The sequence below is a fragment of the Pantherophis guttatus genome, chromosome 6 (genome assembly GCF_059756535.1).
Source record: "Pantherophis guttatus breed Tessera chromosome 6, ASM5975653v1, whole genome shotgun sequence".
In the NCBI taxonomy this organism is placed as follows: domain Eukaryota; kingdom Metazoa; phylum Chordata; class Lepidosauria; order Squamata; family Colubridae; genus Pantherophis; species Pantherophis guttatus.
Genome location: NC_142068.1, coordinates 105,067,990 through 105,093,765, shown reverse-complemented (window position 1 = coordinate 105,093,765; position 25,776 = coordinate 105,067,990). Strand labels below are relative to the sequence as shown.

The window sequence follows — 25,776 nt, the reverse complement described above, 5'->3', positions numbered from 1 at the left end:
ACAACCACATTTCAAGAGTTTGTACTTTCTTAAGTTGGAAGGAGAGGCGATCCTTACACAGCCCTTCTGTGTGTTGCCCTTGAGCATTAGCTTTCAAAATAAAGTAAATTTTGGCTCCAACTCAGCTGGCAGCTATTTCAGATCTGTGACATACTCTGGAATTAACTGGCCTCTGGGATTTTCTCTTTAATCACTATGCAAACAAATATCAGATTTATTTGTTTCTTCAGCCACAGGTGTCGTGTATTCCCTCTGGGGCCACTTTCAAGCATGGAGCTCCCAAACCTCTCAATTCTAGATGACCGATTTAATTCCATCTCTGCCCCTGTTATTTTGAATCACATGGGGATTATTTCCCTTTCATTTCCCTCCAGAGAATTTCCCAACAATCTTTGACTGCAAGAATTAGTTGAATTATCCAGGGATTCCTCCTGAGAGGGAGAATTATGGTAAAAGTTTCAGCTCTGCTGTTTGGCTGAATCCTCCAGGGGAGACTTTGGGCAGAGAAATATGGAGTTTTGGGACAGGCAGAGTCTGCTCTTGAATGTACGTCTCTCTCCTTTCCAGGTGAAGCTGAGTGTTTCTCTGTGTTGAGAAAAAGCAACTGGTTGTTCCACCTTGTGAGAGTCCTTTGATTCTTCTAATTCTTCTTTAGAAACAGGAAAGGGATTCATTGATTCACGCCATGAATTATGGACCTCCTGCTTCTGCCTCTGATGCTGCTTTTGTCCCATACAGTCTCTGGGAAGCTGAGAATGAAATGCCCGCTGAGTTTGGAGCACCAGGATGGAAAACAACCACAGAGCTTTTACAGCCCAGGAGATCATCTCATTGGTATAGTCCTCACTGGATATGAAAGATTGGGTATAAAGTTGCTTTTCAACATGGCTCCTTCTCTTCAGTTTGTTTTCCATGATCCGTAAGTCATTCAGGGTGATGGAGTTGCACTCCCTCCATTCTAACACCCTCCTTTTCTCTTTTCTCTTTTTCATTTATTCCTATATTGGGGAATATGTCCAATTTCCTAAATGATTTTGATTTCCATGGCTTTTCTCTTTTGTCTTGTTTTGTAGAAGAGACTCAAAAATGGGTCTGGAAAAAAGATGAAAGGGCTGCAGATTTCCTCTCTCAGTTCAATCCTTAATTTATCATTTGAATAATGAATTTTATTTAAAGTAGTGGTGGAATCAGTTGTAGTTGCCATACCTCAGCCAATTTCCATATTTGATCATTTCTTTTGGATCAAAGTTGGCTTAAGGTTCAGTAGGCTTCTCGAGGATTATATATTAAAAAAGGTATTGTTGCTGTTGATTATAATAACACTTTTTTTTTTTACAATAGGGATTTTTATAGTTTTTCATACGGCTTACTATTCATTTTCAACATTCAAATGGTCAACAAGAATTCCCATCTCTTGCACAATCTCACACTTGGCTACAACATCCATAACAACTATTTGAGCACTTTCCACACTTCAGATGCCTTGCTGGACATGCTCTCCACTGGAGAAGCCAATGTCCCCAACTACAGCTGTGGAAGGAAGGAGAACCTCCTGGCTCTTCTTGATGGAGCCGAGAGAGAGATCTCCATCCAGATGTCAACATTAGGAGGCACCTACAAAGTCCCACAGGTTTGTGTGTCTTTTTCTCCATCTGGTAAAGTGAGGGGTGGGTGGTGGTGGATGAGCAATAGTTGCAATCATGTCTTCTCCATGGAATTCAAGAGCTGCTTTTCTCCATATTAGCAAAAATGTCAATACTTTACCCCATTATCTTCATGTTGAGATTAATCATAAAAGGCCTGAAATGCAAGCAAGAAGAAGATATTCTAACAACTATTAACTAATCAAAAAATATTCCTGCTTGTTGGGGCCTCTATTGGCATCTTCATTTTCACACATAAATGATGCCTGCCCTTTCTAGTCGGACTGAAGTTGGAAATAGTAGCATTTTATCTATCTAAAATGTAAAATAAAAATTACTCTAGCAATTATAGGCCAAATAGACTAGCAGATATTGTGGCTAAAATTTATGCCATGATCCTCTTAGTTAAACTTGAGAAAAATTCATTCCTTGCAGAAGAAGCAGAATGTTTTAGGTAGAGTTAAATGCTATATAGATTTTATATGAAATAATGCACAAATTAATAATCATATATTGGCAACAAGTTTGTCTTGAAATATCTAATCTATATCAGTGAGGTAAAATAAGGTTTGCAGGCTTTCTAGATGTTAGTGCAGCATTTGACTCAATAAACAGAGAAATATGATGGAGAAAATGTTTTGCCCTCAAAATGGAGCTCAGCCTGTTGGCCCTGATCCAAGCCCTTGTTTGAGAGGGAGGTTTGGGCTCAATGAAGCCAAGAGAAGAAGGATCCATGCTTACCAAGAGGGAAGGGAAAGATGCATATTTGAACCCTTGTTCTTCAGTCTAGATATGAATGACTTACTACGACTAATGCAGGGTCAAAAAACAGATAATTAATAAATGTTATTTCATTCTTTGACAAAAATGACTAAATTAGTGGACCAGTGAAATGCAGTGCACGTAGTATACAGTACTTGGATTTCAGAAAGGCTTTGACAAAGTAAACCACAACCTATTTCTTGGTAAGCTAAAAATATGTGGGATAGACAGCATCACCCCCAGATGGGCTCAGCCTGTGGTCCTCAATGGAACTACGTCTGCATGGAGGGAAACAAGCAGTGGGGGACCCCAAGGTTCCATTTTAGGCCAAGTTCTCTTCAACATCTTCATGAATGATTTGGATGAGGGGAGAAATGGGGAAATCATCAAATTTGAAGACAACACTAAAGTTAGTGTCAGAAGATAGGCTGAAGATCTAGCTGGATCTAGATAGACTTGAACCCTGGGCCTATCTAACAAAATGAAATTCAATGTAGAGAAATGTAAGGTTTTACACTTAGGCTAGAAAACCAAATGTATGCTTACAGATTAGGTGAAATCTGGCTCAATTGCAGTAACTGTGAAAGGGATCTTGGAGTCCTAGTGGACTTAAATATGAGCCAGCAACATGTGTCAGCAGCCAAAAAAGCCAATTCAGTCCTAGGTTGCATTAACAGAGGGATAAAATCAAGATCACATGAAGTATTGTATGGCTTTATTTTTTATTTTTTTAAAATAATTTTTATTAAACATTTTTTAAAAAACAAACAAACAAATAAAAAACAAACAAAAACAGATATTTACATCTTCTTTTCAACATCTTCACATCAGTAATCTATATTTATACATTTTCTCTTTCTTATCTTAATCTATCTTTTATACATATATTTCTAGTATATCATATATATATATTCTCTTAATCTAAATATTTTATTTACATTTAACATAAACAGGTACCTAGTTTCCTTTCCACAATTTATATCTTCCCATTTGTTTCCATATTTCTCCACCTAATTAACCATTGTTTAGTTTTCTTTTGTCCCCCCCCCTTTTCCCCCTTTTTCCTCCAACCATTTATACTATTTCTCCGACACTAAGTAATAATCTGTTTCATCTTTTTCTTGTATCTCCTTTGTGAGTTTATCCATTTCCGCACACTCCATAATTTTTCTAATCATTTTATCTTCTGATGGTATGTCATTGTTTTTCCAGTTTTGGGCGAAAACTATTCGTGCTGCTGTCATTATGTGAATAATTAAGTATCTTATTTCTTTTTCACATGACCCGGTAATTATTCCCAGTAAAAAAGTTTCTGGCCTCATTTCTATTTGTTGATTTATAATTTCTTCTATTTGTGTTTTAATTGTTTGCCAAATTTGTTTTGCCTTTTGGCAGGACCACCACATGTGATAATAAGTTCCTTTTTGATGTTTACATTTCCAACATAGCGGGGAGGCATTTGGAAACATCTTTGCCAATCTGGCAGGTGGGAGATGCCACCTATAAAACATTTTATACATATTTTCTTTATAAGGTACAGACATTGTTAGTTTGTAATTTATATTCCATAATTTCTCCCATTTATCTAATTCAATATTGTATCAAAATTTTTTCACCCAAATTATCATATTTTCTTTAACTATATCTTCTTCCAATTTGTATCTTAATAAATAATTATAGGGTATTTTTTTATCAATTTATCCTCTGTTCCATGAAGAATTTTATCTAATTCGTATGTTCCCTTTTGAAATCCAAATTGTGCCAAATCTGTCCTGTATCTAGATTTTATTTGCATATAGGGCCACCAATCAATGTCTGTACCCAATTCTTTCAATTCCTGTCTTTTTCTTAATTCCCCTTGATTATTCAACAGATCTTTGTAAGTTTTCATTTTGCCAATATCTAGAGCATTTGGGTAGATTTGTGCCTCCATAGTGGATAGCCATTCCGGAATTTTGTCATTATGTTTCTTTTTTATCCCCTGCCATGTCTATATTTATTTATTTATTTATTTATTTAATTTTATTTTTATAATTATAATTTTATAATTTTTTTATATGTAGCAATGCTTCCCTGATCAAATGTCATTGAAAATATCCATGCTGTCTACTTTTTCCCTCCCAGAAGAAAGCATGCCATCCTCTTTGTAGCTCGAACCCCTCTAATGAAAATATTCTTTTGTTTTTTAGTTCCATCCAATCTTTAATCCATATCAATGAAATTGATTTGTAATATGTTTCCCAGTCTTGGTGTGCTAATCCTCCTCTCTCTCTCTCTCGTGTCTTGTAAATGTTTTATTTTGATCCTTGCTTTCTTCCCCTGCCAAATGTAATTCGCTATAAGTTTGTTAAAATCTTTAAAAAAAATTCTTCCCCAATTTTATCGGTATCACTTGGAATAAAAATAACATTCTTGGTAGCACTTTCATTTTAACTGAGGCTATCTTCCCAAGAAATGATAACTGTAGTTTGCTCCAGATTTCTAGATCTTTCTTTATCTGTCTTGTTAATTTGTTGTAGTTGTCTTCTCTAATCGATGATCCTTTATTTGTTAGCCATATTCCTAAATATTTTATATTTTTTTGTCATTTGTATACCCATTCTGTCTTCTAGTTCTTTCTCTTGTTGTTTTGTGAGGTTTTTCGTTAATGCCTTTGTTTTTTGCCTGTTAATTTTGAGTCCTGCTACCTTCCCATATTCTTCTATTCGTGATAAAAATTTGGGTCCTGTCGATATTGGCTGTTCTATGATGAAGACCAAGTCATCGGCAAAGGCTTGAAGTTTATATTCCTCTTTTTTAACTTTCAGTCCTTTTATTTCCTTGTTTCTTCTAATTTCATTTAACAGTATCTCTAAGGATATGATATGAACAATAAAGGGGATAGAGGGCATCCCTGTCTCACTCCTTTTGTTATTATAAATTGTTCAGTCATATCTCCGTTTATTATTTATTTTTGCTGTTTGAGATGAGTATATTTTCTTTATCATATTTACAAATTTATCACCAAATTTCATATTTTCCAATTGTAAAGTAAGAAATTTCCAATTTATATTGTCAAAGGCCTTTTGTGCATCCAAGAATATTAGTGTGATTTGTTTATCTGGGTTTGCTTAGTAGTATTCCAATACATCAATTATAATTCTCATATTATTTTTTATTTGTCTTTTTGGCAGAAAGCCATTCTGATCAGAGTGAATATATTCATTTATTACTTTTTTTAGTCTTTCCGCAATAATCAATGTAAATAATTTGTAGTGTACATTTAGTAACGATATTGGTCTATAATTTTTGATTTGTGATTGGTCTGTCTCCTCTTTTGGGATAAGCGTGATAATGGCTTCCATCCAAGAATTGGGTATTTTGGCCTTCAAAAATGCATCATTAAAAGTTTCGAGTATAATTTCATCTAGTGGTTGTTGATAAGACTTATAAAATTCTGCTGGGGTGCCATCTGGACCTGGAGTTTTATTATTTTTCTATTTTTTCCTTGCCTCCATTAATTCAATCATACTAATTGGTCTATTCAATATTTCCCTGTGTGTCTCTTCTAATTCCCTTAGATCTGATTTATTTAAATATTGTTTAATGTCTTCTTCAAATATCTCCTCTTGCTCATATAGCAAAATATGAGCAAAAGTTTTGCTATATTTTTTTTATCCTCATTTCTATAATGCGTCTCTCCTTTCCCATCTTGTTATTAGTGTATCGTTCTTTTCTCTTTTTCTTTTTTCAGTTTATACGCCAACCAACATCCCGTTTTATTCGCACATTCAAAATGGTTTTGCTTTGCTGACTTAATTTTCCATGCTGTCTCTATTTGTGTGGTCAAATTAATTTTATGTTTTATCAAATTTATTTTTCCTTTGATCGTTTTATGTAGGTCAGATTCGCATTCTTTAAGCTCTTTTAACAGGTTGTCTCGTTCCTGTTTGTTTTTATTTTTCTTCACCATATACGCAATAGTTAGACCTCTTATGTATGCTTTTGCCATATCCCATAGATTTTGAAGAGAAGTTTCCTCTTTTGTGATTATCCTGAAGAATATGTTCATTTCTTTTTCAGTCATCTGAACGTATTCTTTATCTTTTTATATTTCTTTATTCATCATCCATCTTTTTCTTGTCCATTGTCCTTTCCATATTACTTTTACTGGGTTATGATCTACCCACATATTTGTCATTATTTCCACTTCTTCTACATCTTTTCTAAGTTCTTTCATCATCCATACCATGTCTATTCTAGACCATGATTGATGTGGACTAGAATAGAATGTGTATTCTTTTTTCTCTTTATTTTAAGTGGACAGTCACTTAAATATGAGCCAGCAATGTGTGGCAGCAGCCAAAAAAGCTAATTCAGTCCTAGGCTGCGTTAACAGAGGGATAAAATCAGGATCACATGAATTATTGGTACCGCTTTATAATGCCTTGGCAAGACCACACTTGGAATAGTGCATCCAGTTTTAGTCTCCATATTATAAAAAAGATGTAGAGACTCTGGAAAGAGTGCAGAAAAGATGATTAAGGGCCTGGAGACTAAAACATATGAGGAACAGTTGCAGGAATTCAGTATGTCTAGTCTAGTGAAAAGGACTAAGGGTGACATCATAGCAATGTACCAATATTTGGGGGGCTGCCACAAAGAAGAGGAGGTCAACCTATTTTCCAAAGTACTAGAAAGCAAGACAAGAAACAATGGATGGAAACTAATCAAGGAGAGAAACAATCTAGAAATAAGAAGGACTTTCCTAATGGTGAGGAATGGAGCGTCTCCCCTTCAGAAATTGTGGGTGGTCCATCACTGGAGGCTTTTAAGAAGAGACTGGACAGCCACTTGTCTGGAATAGTATAGATAGATACAGATTAACAGAGTTGGAAGGGACCTTGTAGGTCATCTAGTCCAAGCAGACCCTACACCATTTCTGACAGATGATGGTCCAGCCTCTTCTTGAAAGCTTCCTGTGATGAAGCTCCCACAACTTCTGAAGGCAACTTTATCTCTTTATTTCCAGGTTGAATCTCTCCTTGTTCAGTTTCCATCCATTATTCCTCGTCCGGCCTTTGTCCGGCCTTTGGGTGCTTTGGAAAATAGCTTGACCCCGTCCTCTCTGTGGCAGCCCCTCAAATATTGGAAGACTGCTATCATGTCTCCTCTGGTCCTTCTCTTCACTAGACCAACCATGCCCAGTTCCTGCAACCTTTTTCATATGTTTTAGTCTCCAGTCCCCTCATCATCCTGGTTGCTCTTCTCTGCACTTTTTTTAGAGTCTCAACATCTTTTTTATAGTGTGGTGACTAAAACTGGATGCAGTATTCTAGGTGTGGTCTTACTAAGGCTTTATAGAGTGTTATTAGTACCTCTCTTGATCTTGATTATATCCATCTGATAATGCAGTTTAGGATTTCATTGGCTTTTTTGGCTACACTGCACACTCTTGACTCATATTTAATTGGTTGTCCACTAAGACTTTGTTTTGTGGTGAAGGTTGTTGAGAGTGTGGTGGCACGACAACTGCCCGGGCACCTGGATGAAGCTATCTATCTGGACCTGTACCAGTCAGGCTTCAGGCAGGGGTACAGCACTGAAATGGCATTGGTCGCGTTGGTGGACGATCTCTGGAGGGCTCGGGATAGGGGTTTTTCCTCTGTCCTGGTCCTGTTAAATCTCTCAGCGGCTTTTGATACCATCGACCATGTTATCATGCTGCAGCGGTTGAGGGGGTTAGGAATAGGGGGCACCGTTTTGCGGTGGTTTTCCTCCTTCCTCTCTGACTGCTCGCAGTTCGTGTTGACAGGGGGGCAGAGGTCGACTTCGAAGTGCTTTTCATGGGGAGTGCCGCAGGGGTCGGTCCTCTTGCCTCTTCTGTTCAACATTTACGTGAAGCCGCTGGGTGAGATCATCCGTGGTTTTGGGCTGAGAGTCCATCTGTACGCTGATGATACTCAGCTGTACATCTCCACCCCAGACCACCCCAATGATGCCCTTGATGTGATGTCTCACTGCCTGGAGGCCGTGCGGGTCTGGATGGGGAGAAATAGGCTCAGACTCAACCCCTCCAAGACTGAGTGGCTGTGGTTCCTGGCGTCGCGATATAGTCAGCTGGTGCCATCGCTGACTATTGGGGGTGAGTTTTTACCCTCCACAGAGAGGGCTCACAATCTGGGTGTCCTCCTGGACGCACAGCTGTCTTTAGAAAAACATATAACGGCCGTGGCCAGGGGGGCTTTTTATCAGGTTCGCCTGATCTGCCAGTTGCAGCCCTTTCTGGATCGCGACACCTTGCGCACAGTCACTCACGCCCTTGTCACCTCCCGACTGGACTACTGCAATGCTCTCTACATGGGGCTCCCCTTCAAAAACACCCGGAGGTCCAGAATGCGGCCACGCGGGTGGTTATAGGTGCAACTCGTTGTGCCCATGTGACACACCTCCTGCGCGAGCTGCACTGGCTCCCGTTGGTCTTCCGGCTGCAATTCAAGGTGTTGGTTACCGCCTTTAAAGCGCTCCATGGCATTGGACCTGGATACCTTCGAGACCGTCTTCTGCCACCAGTAGCCTCCCACCGGCCAGTCCGCTCCCACAGAGAGGGTCTCCTCAGGGTGCCATTGGCCAAATTATGTCGGCAGGCGACACCCAGGGGGAGGGTCTTCTCTGTGGGAGCCCCTGCCCTTTGGAATGAACTGCCCCCAGAAATTCGTAAAATCTCTGATCTCCGTGTATTTCGCTGTGCCCTCAAAACCTTGTTGTTCCGCCAGGCTGGGCTATCAAGGTAAAGATTTTAATTGGTTTTTAAAAATGAGATTTTAAATTTGGGGTTTTAAATTGAGCCTATCATTTAATAATTTTAATTATTTTTAAATGTTGTCTGTCTTTGTGCTTTTAATCAGGCTGTACACCGCCCTGAGTCCTTCGGGAGAAGGGCGGTATAGAAATAAAATTAATAAATAAATTAATTAATAAATCCCTCTCACAGTTACTGCTATTAAATAAATAAATAAATAAATAATTTTATTTCTATACCGCCCTTCTCCCGAAGGACTCAGGGCGGTGTACAGCCAATTTAAAAACACAACACACAACAATAATTAAAAATTAAAATAATTACATAGATTTGGCCGATTTAAAACCCCAAACATTTAAAATACCCCAATTAAAATTATTAAGTTGATAGCCCTGCCTGGCGGAACAACAGGGTCTTCAGTGCGCAACGAAACGAAAGCCTGGTTAAGCCTGGTTTCACCCAGTCTATATGTGTATAAGGGCTCCTGCTTGAGGGGGTTGGACTAGAAAACCTCCAAGGTCCCTTTATTTTGTTATAAGTTCTATTATAGGTACACATGTTTATCATGCTAAATTCCTATTGGAACACACTGATTTATGTTATATTATCCTACTTACACATTGGATTGTATACCCTGTGAAGAAGACTTGGATTGTTTTGTCTTAATAATTATCTGATAATTTATAAAGCAAGTTCAAAAGTTATGGTCTTTGTGAAATGACATCATAGCCATGGATGGTCAGCAATTAGAGCAAGTAACACCTTTCCTTACCTGGGGTTGTTTTCTCTGAGCCTGAATCTTGGCTCCCTCATCCTCAAAGGAGCTCAGTTAGAGAAAGGGCAGGAGTGAAAGTGGTGCTTAAAGGAAAACCTCACAGCTCTCCAGCTTCCTCAGCCCCAATGATTAAAGTATCTGAGGCCCAGTTTTCCCCCATGTTCTTCCATCAATCTGATGTTTGGGGCTTCAGAGAGAAACCACCAGCAGAACCAACCCAATCTCAGCCTCTGAGGAGGATCTTGGGGTGGCTAAAAGGACTCCAGCTGCTGCCCTCAGAGCTGATTTGGGAATTTCCACAATTTCTGCTTTGTCTAAATTCAGAAAATATGGGTATTGTTGGCATAAAATTTAATCTATGGAAACTGACAGACTCTGAAAATTGTGGCTGTTGGAACAGACAAAACTTCAATGAAAGAACAATCTTGGATTATGCAATTGACAAATCTTATTAGGCTTTGAGGTCTTCCTGTTTCTTGTACAACTGGAGAAGAAGCTAAAAAGATTCCTCCACAAAGAATCTGGGATAGAGAAGCAAAAAAAGTTGCAGCAATCCTCAAAAATTATAATAGGCCCTTTATTGGAATAGAATACTCCAATTGGCATTTACACATGTTAATCTAGTTGCAACAAATTGTAGGGGTGATAGAGTAGTATGAATTACATTATTTATAGTTTTTTAATTTGTTTATTATTTTCCACTTTTATTATACAATCTTGCCAATATTCTGTCTTTAATATTTTAAACTATGCCTGATTAACAAACTATTCTAATACATTCATGAGAACCAGGTTGGATTTATTAAAATCTAATATTTTGGATTGGATTTGATCCCAAATATAACATAGCATTCTTCATTGCTTTTTTAGATCAATCTGGAAACTGCTTCAGAAGCTCTGAGTGATAAAAGTCAATTCCCTTTTTTCTACCGGATGAATCCCAAACAAGGGATCCTGTACCCAGTAATTGTCCAACTGCTCCTCCATTTCAGATGGACCCTGATTGGTCTCTTTGCTTCAGACACAGAGAAGAGAGAGAATTTCATGAGGACTTTCCCTCCTATGCTTGTCAAGAATGGAATTTGTGCTGTTATATCACAAAGATTGTCAACAACTGGATATACAGCAGCCCTCAGGGATTCCCTCTCTAAGTGGAGACAAGTCAACGTCTTTGTTCACTTCATAGAACATGATTCCATTTGGGGAAGAATTCTTCCTTTACATTTAGCACTTATGCATTTGCCAGGACCCATTGAAGAAAAAGTCTGGATCCTCACAAGTTTCGAAGGGTATGAAATGAACAAGCGCAGACTTCTCAAATACATCCATAGTATTTGGAAGTTTGGTTTTCTGACAAAAAAAAGGCCAAGGGATTCTGCCTTTGACCCCCATTTCTTTGTGGAAGAAAAGTTTCAAGATTTTTATTTCCGCTGTTCTCTTTCAAAGAACGTCTTTTCTGTCAAAGGCCGCAGAAGATGCACCCAGAAAGCCCCACTGGAGACCCAGGAGAAAGAGAACAGTAGAAAGTTCCCAAATTACTATCAATATTACAGCCTCATTCAGACTCTGGCCCAGGCCTTGAATGCTGCCTATTCCTCCAGGTGGAGGAGGAGAAGGAAGGAGGGAGAAAAGACTTCGGGGTCTCCAAGGCTGCAGCCGTGGCAGGTATGGGGGTCCCAATATTGATCCATTAATCTTAGATCCTTTGGAGGAGGAATCCAGAGGAGAAGGAGGGGAACCATCTCAACAGATCTGGCCAATTCAGCTACTCAGGGAATAATGGTTCCAAAAAATAGATAGCATGGCATTTTAATATTTTGCACTGATCATTTGAAAATGCTGTATTCTTTCTTAAATAAATTCCTGTATGGTTGAATTTGTTATTAGCATCATGGAATTTCATCTTTATTCTGTCCAGTGGTGGGTTTCAAAAATTTTCGCTACTGGTTCGGTGGGTGTGGCTAGGTGTGGCGGCATGTGACTGAGTGGGCGTGGCCAACTTGATGTCACTCATGCCCACACCCACTCAGTCACATGACTCCCCCACTTAGCCACACCCACAGGAAAAGGTAGGAAAGGTAGGGAATTTCCACCTATCTCTCCTTGCCCTCCCTTTGCCTGTCGCCCCCATTTCCCCTTTTTTAGCGGCCCTGGCCCTAGCCACCTTCCTCCCCCACCACCACCTCTTTGTTCAGGCTGCTTACCTTCTGTGGCGGCTGATCCAGAGTCCAGAAGGCAAGCTGATTAGAGGTTTTGGCGGCCCCCAGGCTCCATCTGGGAGCACGGGAAGACCCCTTGGAGGGTAGAGCTGAGGATTTTGTACAGTATCTGCATGACAAAATCGCTCAAATTCGGGAAGGCTTGGACTCTGATGGGGTAGGTTCAGACAGGGTGATGGAGGAAGGTCTTGAGAGTGTTATCCGGGAGGAGTTTGACCCGGTGACTCCCGAAGACGTGGACAGGATTCTGGGTAGACTTAGCGTGGCCACATGTTTATTGGACTCGTGTCCGTCCTGGTTGGTGCTGGCCTCCGGGAGGTTACACAAGGCTGACTCCAGAGGATTATCAATGCTTCTTTGAGTGAGGGTTGCTTTCCCGCCACCTTGAAAGAGGCGGTGGTGAGGCCCCTCCTCAAGAAGCCCTCCCTGGACCCGGCTGTTTTAGCGAATTATTGTCCAGTCTCCAACCTCCACTTTGTGGTGAAGGTTGTTGAGAATATGGTGGTGCGACAGTTTTCCCAGTACCTGGATGAAACGGTCTATCTTGATCTGTTCCAGTCGGGTTTCAGACCTGGGTAGAGCACGGAAACAGCATTGGTCACATTGGTTGATGATCTCTGGAGGGCTCGGGATAGGGGTTTTTCCTCTGTCCTGGTCCTATTAGATCTCTCAGCGGCTTTTGATACCATCGACCATGGTATCATGCTGCGCCGGTTAGAGGGGTTAGGAATGGGAGGCACCGTGCTGCGGTGGTTCTCCTCCTTTCTCTCTGACCGGTCGCAGTTTGTGTTGACAGGGGGGCAGAGGTCGACCTCGAGGCCTCTCATTTGTGGAGTGCCTCAGGGATTGGTCCTCTCGCCCCTTCTGTTTAACATTTATGTGAAGCCGCTGGGTGAGATCATCTGTGGTTTTGGGGTGCTGTTCCACCAGTACACTGAGGACACTCAGCTGTACATCTCCACCCTGGACCACCCCAATGATGCCCTTGACGTGATGTCCCAGTGTCTGGAGGCCATTCGGATCTGGATGGGGAGAAACAGGCTCAAGCTCAACCCATCCAAGACTGAGTGGCTGTGGCTTCCAGCGTCCCGATATAGTCAGTTGGTGCCTTCTCTGACTATTGGGGGCGAGTCATTGGCCCCCACAGAGAGGGCTCACAACTTAGGTGTCCTCCTGGATGCACGGCTGTCCTTAGAAGAACATGTGATGGCCATGGCCAGGAGGGCTTTTTATCAGGTTCGCCTGATTCGCCAGTTGCATCCCTTTCTGGATCGGGACTCCCTACGCACGGTTATTCATGCCCTCGTCACTTCCCACCTGGACTACTGTAATGCTCTCTACATGGGGCTCCCCTTGAAGAGCATCCGGAGGCTCCAACTGGTCCAGAATGCGTCTGCGCAGGTGATTATGGGAGTGTCATGGCACTCCCATGTAACACCTCTCCTGCATGAGCTGCACTGGCTTCCGGTGGTCCTCCGGGTGCGATTCAAGGTATTGGTTACCACCTTCAGAGCACTCCATGGCTTAAGACCGGGGTATTTACAAGACCGCCTTCTTCTACCAATAGCCTCCCACCGGCCAATTCGCTCCCACAGAGAGGGGCTCCTCCGGGTGCCATCGGCCAAGCAATGTCGGCTGGCGACCCCCAGGGGGAGAACCTTCTCTGTGGGGGCTCCTGCCCTCTGGAATGAATTGCCCCCCGAGATGTGGAGATTCCAACTTGCGCGCCTTCCGCCGGGCCCTCAAGACGCTTTTATTCCAACAAGCCGGGCTGGCCTAATTCTTTTAAATTTTTTAATCATTAACTTAATTTTAAATGTCTAAAATGGGTAGTTTTATTTTAATTAGATATGGGCCAAACTATTTAATATTTCTTAAATTGTTTTTAAATTTTATATCTGTGTGCTTTATTCTGGCTGTACACCACCCTGAGTCCTTCTGGGAGAAGGGCGGTATATAAATTAAATAAATAAACAAATAAACACATAAACACATAAACACATAAATACATAAACACATAAATACATAAATAAATAAGTCCTCACATACATGCAGGAATACAGCCAGAACTTCCCCACCCAAGGGGCATAAGTTCAAATAGTGACCATGGCCTTAGAAGGGGCAGCTGCTCAGTGGATGGTAACGCTCCTCAACACTGATGCCCTTGAGCTGTGAAACTTTGACTGTTTCATGATGGCCCTGTGATGTCAGTTCGAGGACCCACTAGTGGATTGCAAAGCCCGTGATCTCATCAGAATCATGAAGCAAGGTCTCCGGCCAGTAGCTGAATAAACGAGGAGTTCCGAGACCTCGCATGCCGAGTGGACTGGCTGGAAGACATCCTGGTGAGCTGGTTCAAAGACAGACTGAATGACGACTTGTACATCGCCTGCGTAGCCCGAGGGGCCCCTAACTGCTTATATGAATGGTACCTCATGGCAGAGGAAGCCGAGATTGACATGGCCAGAAACCAATACCAAGCAGGAAGGGTCAGAAGAAGATCCCCACCCCAGGGGAAAAGAGAGCCATTCAAGCCAAAATCCACCTAGCACCGAGGCCATCAACTTGCTTTAAGTGTGGAAAGGAAGCAGCAGAATGTCATTCAAAAACTCCCACCAGAAAGCCCGAGTGGCCATCCAGAGGGAAGCTGACAAACTCAACCCCCCCAAGGAAAGGAGACTGCCTTAAGAAGCTGAGAGGCCGTGGAGTTTTGACTCTCCTCAACCCCAGGGGAAGAAACTCCGGCACCCCAGTGGGAGGACCAGAGTCCACCCGAAAGCAATCCAGAAGATGACCAACTGGTAAGTGACCCAATTGAACCACTCACCCTACCCCTAAGACTGTTCATCCCCAGCTGAAGGAAGGGGGAGAAAATCTTGGCACTACTGGATTCGGGGTGCATCCGATGCCTAATTAGCCCAACCCTAGTAAGGAGACTAGCGATCCATCTGAGAAAGTTAAAAAATCCATCGCTTTCTTCCAGTTTGATGGGTCAGTAGCAAGGAGGAACCTGCCATTTTGGCCACAGAGCCTGTGCAGATAAGCATGGGGGACCATAATGAGACTCTGACATTCATAGCAGCCCCTGGCATGGAATGGCCGTTAGTTCTGGGACTCACATGAAACAACCCTAAAGTAAACTGGAAACAAGGGACCATAAAATTCCAAAAGCATGTGACATTCACAGACGAGTGAGAGAAGAAACCCGGAAAGTGGGGGAGCAAAGAAACGGCCATGCCCAGCCGGGCTATGCCAACTCAGGGCATCCCTAAAGAGTACAGGGACCTAGCCGAGGTCTTCAGCGAGGAATGCTCTGACGAACTTCCCCCCGCCCCCAACCGCGGCACACACTGCCATTAAATTCTACAAGGGACCAAACTTCCAAAGCCAAAAATGTATTGCATGTCCCCTCAGGAACTTGAGGAACTGAGAACATTCATCAACAAAAATCTGGTGAGGGGATTTATCAAACCTACCCGACCAAAAATTGCGGCCCCAGTGTTGTTCCGTTAGAAAAAGGACTGCACTTTGCGCCTTTGCGTGGAGTATAGAAATTTAAATACGGTGAGCGTAGAGAACATATATCCCCTCCCCTCATGAAGGACATGTTGGTACACCTCTCCAAGGGGAGGATCTTCTCTAAATTGGACTTACGCGAGGCATATTACCCCATCAGAATAAGGGAAGGGGACGAATGGAAAACCACTTTCAATACACTACTAGGCTGCTAGTACCTTAAATATCCAAACAAACCATCGTAGATACCTATTGTATCATTTGTTTTCTTGTGTCTTTCCAGGTGGACTCTCCTTTTTTCTAAGGAGGGCAGCATGTCAGTTCCGTGAATCTGCCATTATTCGGGGGAAGGAGGGGACCCTGGATTACATTTATACTTTACATTTTACCTTCTACCCCTTTCCTTCTCCCATGTTTCTTGTATCCTGCAGCCGATTGATTTATAACCTTTAGCCTGGTGCCTAAGCGGCCTGGCATTTTCTCACCTTTTGGGGAGTGTAAGGGGAGGGATGGCCATGTGTCGGAAGAGGACCCTGGGAAAGTTCTCTTATCATTTCCTCACACCTATGGGTACAAAAACATCTTCACACCTGCGGATTGGCTGAATCCCCACTGGACTGTTGGGAGGGTTTCCACTTTCCTTTATTCTAACTGTGTTGCCTGAGGGCCCCCAGAGCCTGCTTTGATTCCGTCCTTCCACCACTCCTTCCCAATAAAAGCTTCCTTTTGAAAGGCCAAGTTTCAAGAGTCTGCACTTTCCTGAATGAGGAGGTGAGGCCGGACCTTACAGAGTCCTTTCCTGAGATCCAGTGATGTCACCAGAGTTCCCATAATCTATTTAGGAAGTGTGATGATGGGTGAGAATGATTTTTGGGATGAGGGGAAGAGAGGCTGCCTAGGGAAGGATCAGAGAAGAGGGGAGAATCCTGCAGCTGCATAATGGGAGAGAAAGAAACTCAGAAAGGATCCTGGCTAACTTTTCAGGCTGAGAAAAGAGTTGGTGGGAGATTTGTTCTTTCAGATCTGCAAAATGTTGTTAATGTCGCATTACAATCAAGTAGAATTAGCACATCTGGAGGTGTTTTCCATCAGGATGACCAGGGAGAAGATTAGCCTGACAACTTTCTTCTTGATCAACCCATGCTTTCTGGGAATCAACCTCTTGTTTTCAAAGAGTTTATGAATCATCTTTTTTCTTTCTCTGTTCATTTTATTTGTCATCTGCTCTAGAATGTTCCCTATAATTGATCAATTGTGTCAATTATATTTTCTCTATATTTTGTCAGTATATGATTGACAAATTTTTTCTCAAACCTTTTCATTCACTTATGAAGATAATGGCAGTATTTGTATCCTATTTAACCATATTTGGAGATTAGACAATTGCAGAAGAAAGATTCAATGTGGGATAAGAAACAAAGTTTTCTGTTTTTCAAATTCCTTGATGTTCCCATTCTAGTTTCATCCCTTTCTGGAGAAGAATGAATTTTTCAATATTTCTGAGAAGAAACTGTACTTGGATCAAAATGGAGAGATAACAGCAGATCTGGGCATTCAGGCCTCCTTGGTTCTCCCCAAGGAATATCCCAAGACAGAGGCTCTGGCATATTTCAAAAGACAGAGATTTACTATCAGAGGAGGTGCTCTTTCATGGCTAAAGTTGCTCAATAAGGTGGGAGAAATGTTGGTGTCTTTTCTCTCTTTTCCAAAGCCTGAGGTCCCATTTCAAGTGGGCAAAGCCTCGAGTCTCCTGGGTGGTTGGCCTCCCATGCCAGGTGGTGTCATCTCATGGAAGTTCTTCAAGAGACGGGACCTAAGTGGAGTGGCTTTGCCATGTTTTATGGAAACCTTTGAAGATCTTACTGGTCAGAAGTTTCTTTCTTCATCACAGTTTTATTCCACATTAAAAAATCTAATGGAATAGAAGTTTCCTCAATCTTTTACAGTAAACTTTGTTCTCAGATTTAACATGAATATATCATCATGCTTAAATCTTTTTCCAATTCGATCCCTCAAGACTTTTATTAAATAGAAAAATACTTTATTGTAATGTTAAATACCAAAAGCAAAAGGGAGGAACTAAATGAAGAACCTGCCAGTTTTACCTCCTGCATCTGTTTAGAAGTAGTCAGAGGTTTCATGTTTACCTCTGAAGATCAGAGGCTACTTGTCTCCATCCATTTCTACCTCCATTTTCCATGGACGGAGAGTCCTAACATCTTTCCTTTGTCATTCCTTTTTTCCTGCTCAGTCCCTGCCTCAGTCCAAATGTGTGGAAAGTTGTCATCCTGGATTTGTCAAGAGGGCTCGAGAAGGAGAGCCAGTTTGCTGCTACGACTGCGTTCCTTGTCCGGAGGGGACCTTCTCCACTCAGGAAGGTGGATCACACTGAGGAAAATGGGAGGCTTTGTGGAACTGGATCCATCCAGAACCTTTTCATGAAAGTGGAAGTTAAAAGACAGATGGAAGCTCACATGGTTTTTTATTTTTAACTTGCACAATTTCTTATCTAAACGGAAGTAAACCAAAAAGACTTGGAAGGAGGGGCTGGGAAAGAGATGGGAGGAGGGATGGCAGACTGAGCAAGCTTTACTAACAGCAGAGCAAATATCTCTTCTGCTTTTTAGTTTGGATTTCAGTGGTGGGTTCTGCTTACCTTTACCACCGGTTCACAATGGGAGCATGCACGCTTCTGCACATGTTCAGATCTCTTATGATGACGTCCGGTTCGGTGGGCGGAGCCTCTTGCCGGTTTTACTACTGGTCCTTGCGAACCTCCAAACCAGGGGAAACCCACCACTGTTGGATATGTGCTGCTATTTTTATCTTTTTAGGAACACCTGAGTTCTTTGAAACTTGATGAATTGTTTTAGGTCCACCTTCTGAAAGATCTTTCAATCCACTGTATATTGGATCCTCCCCTTGAGGATCATTGAGAAGGTGTCACTGGGCCATAATCTGGTGCTGTGGATAGTTATGGGAGGGAACTCATTACACAAATATTCTGTCAGTCATGTAGATCAATCAATCAATCAATAATCAGAACAGGAAAGCACCTTGGAGGTCTTTTAACCCTACCTCCCTATACCATTTCAGACAAGTGACTGTCCAGTCTCTTCTCAAAAACCTCCAATGTTGAAGAACCCACAACCTCTGGAGGCCAGCTCTTTTCACTGGTTAATTGTTCTCACTGATAGGAAGTTTCTCCTTAATTCCATATGGCTTCCAGATATTACAAGATACTGTAGGTATCCTCCAAATTCAGGAGATTAACTGCCATGTGGCAGGATTCAGGATGTCTGACTACATGATTCATTATTAACCTCTAATATTATACGTTCTTATGAAGATTCTATGCATTACACTGGAAATAATTAACATCCTATGTCTTCCCTCACCTTCATATACCTAGCTACATTTTTTAAAAAATATCCTTCTTATGCTCTTTTTAATGAAATAGCTAAGAAATACTTGTTGGAAAATGCCCATGGTAACAGCTGTCATCCAAAAAAGGTATTTCTTGACAAAAAATCAGTATATTAAAGAAATATTGTTTTTTTGGCTTTCTCAGATACACAAAAATGCACCAAGTGTCCAGATGATAAATATCCAAATGTGGACAGAGTCCAATGTATCCCCAAAGTCATAACCTTTCTGTCTTATGAGGAACATCTGGGCATCATCCTGGTCTCTTTTGCCCTACTCTTCTTCCTAAACTCAGGCCTTGTTTTAATTATCTTCATGAAATACCGAGAAACTCCCATTGTCAAAGCCAACAACCGGGACCTCTCCTACATCCTCCTGGTCTCTCTCCTGCTTTGTTTCTTGTCTCCTTCTCTCTTCATTGGTCAACCAAGGAAAGCCACCTGCCTTCTCCAACAAACGGTTTTTAGCATCATCTTCTCAGTTGCCGTTTCTTCTCTCTTGGCCAAAACCATCACGGTGGTGCTGGCCTTCCTGGCCACAAAACCAGGAAACCGAGCTAAGAGATGGTTGGGGAAGAGCTTGGCCAACTCCATCATCCTTTGTTGTTCTGCTGTCCAAATTATCATCTGCTCCATCTGGCTGGGAGTTTCTGCTCCCTTCCCTGACTCTGACCTCCACTCCCAGCCTGGAGAGATCATCCTGCAATGCAACGAAGGGGCCGTTGTCATGTTCTACGTCACCCTCAGCTACATGGGCTTCCTGGCTGCCATCTGCTTCACGGTGGCTTTCCTGGCCAGGAACCTGCCTGGGGCCTTCAACGAAGCCAAGCTGATCACCTTCAGCATGCTGGTCTTCTGCAGTGTCTGGGTGACTTTTGTGCCCACCTACCTGAGCACCAAAGGGAAATCCATGGTGGCTGTGCAGGTCTTCTCCATCCTGGCCTCCAGTGCTGGTCTGCTGGGCTGCATCTTCATCCCCAAGTGCTACATTATCCTTCTGAGGCCGGACCTTAACACAAAGGAGCAGCTCACGGCCAGAACAAATGTAAAAACATGAAATATAACACAAATATGATAGTGGAAGAATTATTAAAGTTTCTTTTATTTGAAAGGAGATATTCTTTCCATTTAGATAGTATGCAGGAGTAAAAGAAAATCATGTATATGTATAGGTTTCAAATTTAGAAACCGTTGAATTCTTCACAAAGGACCAGCTTACAGCCAGGAGAAATGTGTAAATATGAGACTGAGGAATTTCAACTTTTAACATTTTCCACAGTCCAAACCAGGGGTGAAATCTAAAAATTTTCGCTACCAGTTCTGTGGGTGTGCCTCAATTATTGGGTGGGGCTTGGTGGTCAGATGACTGGGTGGGAGTGGCTTGTTGGTCAGGTGGGCGTGGTCAAATCGACATCATTTCTTTGCCCTTTTTTAACCTACAAAACACAACACAACACAACTGGCTCACCAACAATGTAAAAGCAGCTGTGCTAGACCCAAAATGGCCCCTGCAACAAACAGGAACCTCACACAGGCACAAAAAGCCCCAAAAACCAACTTTCACACTTTACACATACACAGCACAATACAAAACAACACAACTGGCTCACCCACAATGTAAAAGCAGCTGTGCTAGACCCAAAATGGCCCCTGCAACAAGCAGAAACCACACACAGGCACAAAAAGCCCCAAAAAATCAACTTTCACACTTTACACACACACAACACAACACAACTGGCTCACCCACAATGTAAAAGCAGCTGTTCTAGACCCACAATGGCCCCTGCAACAAGCAGGAACCTCACACAGTCACAAAAAGTCCAAAAAACCAACTTTCACACTTTACACACACAAAATTCCACATACAGCTTTGTGAGATTTTGTGTGTTTGTGTAGTTAGAGTGAAACACTACAGAAACACACAAAATCGCAGAAAGCTGCACAAATATTATTTTATTTTTTTATTTTTATTTTTATATAAAAGCAGCTAAATTTAAACCTTCATAAACTTTAAATGGCTAGGTCTAAAAAAGAACAACTAAAAAAAACCCCAATTAACTATTTTTTTAAAGCTCCCAAAGGGGGGAAAAACTTACCCAATTGAAGGGACAAGGCAGGCAAGCATGCAGGCAGATAGAGCTGCTCACCGATGAGCTTGACTGCAGGCAGGGAGATTCAATTGCTTGCTGATGCAATGGATTGCAGGGATTAGAGGAAGCAAAGCAAGGCAGGCATTGCAACAAGCAGCTCAGGATTCGGTCCAAAGAGTGAAGGTAAGCAAGCTGGAGGCTGGGGGGGAAGCGATTTTTGCTACCCATTCTCTGAACTGCCTGCCACCATTGCTACCTACTCGCCCAAGCCGGTCCGAACCGGGAGCATTTCACCCCTGGTCCAAACATAGAAAATGGTCCAAGCTCTTCTCCATGCATGAGTGGGCCAACTATTTTTCTTGAAATAAATAAAGGGTGTGTGGAAGATTGTGAGGAGACAAATTTCTTGGAAAAATGGGAGCATGTTAGCAAGACAGAAAGATAGAAGGAATGTATGGAGCAACATTGATGCCCTCATTTCTCAGTACATTTCACCAAAAACTGCTTTGGCAACGCAACTGAGAGGTTTCTTTTTGTTTACAGAATAACTCTTTCTTGAGGGTAGCAACAATACAAGGCTGGGGAGATAACTTGAGTCTCCCTAATTCTGAATATTCATGCTCACATCATCTATTAAATGAAATATGCATATGTATGATTGTCCTTTTCTCCTCCTTTCCTGGAATGTATAAATATTTATTTATTTATTTATTTATTTATTTATTTGTTTGTTTGTTTGTTTGTTTGTTTATTTATTTATTTATTTATTTATTTATTTATTTATTTATTTATTTATTTATTATATTTCTATACCGCCTTTCTCCTGTAGGACTCAAGGTGGTGTACAGTCAAGAAAAATATAGACACACAAACATCATAAAATTGCTAATTAAAATTATTACTTAGTTTGGTCAATTAAATAAAACCCAGAATTAGATAACATTTAAAAAAAAAAATCATTCACATGTTCATATGTTTAGCCCCGCCTGTTGGAACATCAGGGTCTTGAGGGCACGGCGGAAAGCACGGAGATCAGGGATATTCCGTATCTCCGGGGGCAGTTCATTCCAAAGGGTTGGAGCCCCCACGGAGAAGGCCCTCCCCCTGGGAGTCGCCAGTCGACATAATTTGACTGACGGTACCCTGAGTAGTCCCTCCCTGTGAGAACGAACTGGTCGGTGGGAGGCTATTGGTGGCAAAAGACGGTCTCGTAGGTACCCAGGTCCTAAGCCATGGAGCGCTTTAAAGGTGATAACTAACAATATGAGTGCATCCTTTTGTCTGTAAATATTTCCTCCCACTATTTTCTGGAGGGAAATTCCTCCAATGGACGCTAAATAAATCACAACTGCAGTGAGCCTGGATTATTGGAGTTTTAGGGTCCTGTGTTTGATTCCACAGAAACTGCTGTCAGGAGTGGGATTCACAATCTTCCATCTGCCACCAGGGACAACAGATGGGGCAGCCCTATAGGGTGAATGTTGTGAGATTGATCCCATAACCTTCCCACTGCCATAAAAGGCCACCATAGGAGCTTCTGTCAGACCACAGTCTGTGTCCAAGAGTCTCTTGTGGCTGGAAAGGTTTGTGGGGTGTTTGTGGTCCCTTCCAACCCAATTCTCAGCCGCCCTGGCCCTGCTGTGAGCTCAGCCGAGCGATGTCTGGAGGTGTCCAGGAACCGAGGGGGAATTTGGCTTGGGGGGGAGGGGTCAGAGTGACCTTTCCATGTGGAAGAATGGAGGCTGACCTGGAGGCTCTGTCAAACTCCCCTTTTCCTGTTGTCTGAATGGAGGAATTCAGCTGATCCCAGGCAGGGAGGGAAGTGGATGATGGGGCTCAGTCGGACTCTGAGTGGGGAAGGAATCTTTCCCAAAGAAACAGAGAAACCTGCTGTGTCCCAGGGCTGGGAGGGGGTCCGATGCCCCCACTGGTGCCCCCAAACTGGAAAAAAAGGGAGTGAGTGAAATTGGAAGGGATGATTAAAAAAAAAACTCTTCCTCCTTCTGAGAAGAGAAATTCCTGTATCTGCACAAGGCTGTGACAGAATCCATGCAAACAGAAGCAGGAAATCCGGTTTAATATTTGTTAGATTTTTCCCCAGTGTTTTATTATTTTTTCAAATAACTAAAGGAGGTGAACATGTCCAACTCTTCTTCTTCTTCCTCTTTTCCCCACAACTATCGCCCTGTGAGGTGGGCTTGTCTGAAAGAGAGGGTCTGTCCCGAGGTCACCCAGCTGGCTTTCAGGGCTAAGGCAGGACTTGAACTCAGGATCTCTTGCTTCCTAGCCTGATGCCTTAACCATTGTCAATGTTAAGGCAGGGTGGATTTTGGGCAAAGGCCCTGCTGGTCCCCACTGCCGCCTCGTCTTCCAGCAGAACCCCAAGTCCCCCCTCCCCCTCCCGGGTCTTTCTGGGGTAGAGCAGCCCCATCCGAGAGCAAAGGGGAGAAACTCCTGGACACAGAGAGCCCCTCCCCCATCACAGCCCCTCCCTCTTGCCAGGGTTCAGCTGAGACTCACTGCCTGTAGGGGGCAGCATAGAGTCTGGCCCTGAAGTCCTAGCTGGGCCCTGGGAATTGAAATCGGGGCCTCCAGGTGATTGGCTCAAAGCCCCCAGCTACCTTTGATGCCTAAGGCGGGACTAGAACTCAGAGTCACTTACTGATTGGTTCAAAGTCATTAAAGCCCCCCCCCACCTAATTTTCTTGATAGCAAGATAGGTTGGCCACTGCCTTCTTCTCAACCTACCCCTGGCATTTCCTGGTGGTCTCCCAGCCCTGCTTGAATCCAACCTGCTTAAGCTTCTCCTAATCAGCCTGCTGCTCCATCCTACAGCTAGTCCTCCATTTACAACCAGAATTGGGACCAGAAATGGCATTGCTAAGCTAGGCGGTCGTTAAGTGAGTTGTGCTGAATTTTACCATGTTTATTGCCACCGTTGTTAAGCGAATCACTGGGGTTGTTGAGTGAATCCTGCAGCCATGAAACAAACGCCGTTTCGCCCACTGACTTTACTTGTCATAAATCCATGTTGATTGCCAGGCACCCAAATAGCGACTATGTGTCCAAGGGAAAGTTGCATTAGTGGTAAGTACGAGGACCCGTCATAGATGGCTTTTTTTCAATGGCCGTGGAACTTGGAACTGTCGCAAAATGAATGGATATAAATCGAGGACTTCCTGTAGGGACCGTTTGGGACTGTACAAAATTGGATCCACTGTTTCTTTAGGCACCTTCTCACAAGGCCTTTTCAAATGAATCACATCTGATCTTTTAGGCCTATTTCCCTTTCACCTCCCCTTCATCACCTGGGCATAAAGAGGAAAACCTGGATCCGCTGGATCTCTAATACCAGATTCCAGATCCAAGGGACAAGATTCCCAATCTGGACTCCACCCCCACAGAAGGGGCAGAATCCAGGGCTCCCCGACCTCCCCAGGCGACCGACGGTTCCCCCTTCAGAAGGAGCCGCTCTGGCTGAAGCGAATTGGGGGCTCGAAGCCCCTTCAGGATTGGCTCATCCACGAATAAGCCACGCCCCCAGGGGAAGACAGCTGGCTGGTGGCTATTCAGAGCCTTGGCTTGTGACGTCAGAGGCTCCTCCTGAGCTCATTGGCTGGAGCTCTCCATGGCAACCACTAGCATCCTTGGGGAGTCTGGACCACATCATGGAGGCTCTGCTCAGCATCCCTGGAAAGTGGCTGGATTGGATGGCAGCACTGGGGGCATCGCAGGGCCTCCCTCGCCTGGGCTCCTCAGGAGGGAGAGACCCTCCCCTTGAAGGCAGAATTAAGGTGGGGGGGGGAGATGAGTGAAATGGGGTTCAAACAAACACGACAGACGTGCTGATACCTGCCGTGTCTGCAGCCTCCATACCTGTCACCAAACTCCTCATCCACCATCTCGAAGGTCCTGGTCTCGGGAAAGGGGCTGGGGCCGGGCGGCTGGGGGGCAGCGATAGGAGCTAGGGAAAAAATTGGCTTCGGGATGTCCCAGTTGGAGAGGCATTGAGACCCCAAAGCTGGAAACTGACCTGGGGAAATTAACCTAAAAAGGGATTCCGTTGGCCAGGTGTAGTTATTTCCCAAACAGAATCAGCCTGGTGATTGAGTTATTGATATATTTTTATTTTTTATCCACCTTTATTGTTTCTCTCAATAGCTCAAGGCATGAACATACTGAAGACGCCTTCGCCCTCACAACAACCTTGTGAGGTAGGCTACGGCTGAGAGGGAGGGACTGGCCCAAGGTGACCCTCCAGGCTTTCGTGCCTTGGATGGGGCTGGTAAGTCCTTGGAGGGGGGGCTCTTTCCTAATCCGAATGGTCACCCCCCCCCCTTTCCCTGTGACCAGAAGCCCCCTAGCAGTGCCAGAGATGGCCGAATTGATCGATCGCTGATTCTGACTCCTTTGGAGAGTTTTGATAGATGAGATGCCTCGAATTGGAGCCAGAATCAAATGGGAAGTCTGGGCAGTTTGAAGGGAGACCAGTTGTGATGGATTGTCTCAGTGTTTCTCAAACTGGGCCCCTTGAAGGCATCTGTGGACTTAAGGCCGGTTAGCAA

The 25,776-nt window shown here is 43.1% G+C and overlaps 3 protein-coding genes and 1 long non-coding RNA gene across 4 annotated transcripts in view; 3 read left to right on the top strand and 1 right to left on the bottom strand.

Annotated features, from left to right (window-relative positions):
• The window catches only part of LOC148113238 (vomeronasal type-2 receptor 26-like), a 72,470-nt gene that overhangs the window by 25,418 nt on the left and 21,276 nt on the right, over nt 1-25,776 (bottom strand). The window lies entirely within an intron of this gene.
• LOC117657266 (vomeronasal type-2 receptor 26-like) lies at nt 526-11,837 on the top strand. The gene is made up of 3 exons (XM_087871942.1): nt 526-919; nt 1,342-1,630; nt 10,832-11,837. The coding sequence occupies exons 1-3, from the start codon at nt 693-695 to the stop codon at nt 11,645-11,647; spliced, it is 1,332 nt and encodes a 443-aa protein (XP_087728068.1). The 5' UTR covers nt 526-692; the 3' UTR covers nt 11,648-11,837.
• Nucleotides 17,198-25,495, top strand: LOC148113239 (uncharacterized). Its single transcript, XR_015728389.1, has 3 exons — nt 17,198-17,368; nt 17,948-18,074; nt 25,373-25,495. It is a non-coding gene; the product is annotated as an uncharacterized LOC148113239 (long non-coding RNA).
• LOC148113240 (vomeronasal type-2 receptor 26-like) lies at nt 18,975-20,178 on the top strand. Its single transcript, XM_087872176.1, has 2 exons — nt 18,975-18,993; nt 19,268-20,178. The coding sequence occupies exons 1-2, from the start codon at nt 18,975-18,977 to the stop codon at nt 20,176-20,178; spliced, it is 930 nt and encodes a 309-aa protein (XP_087728302.1).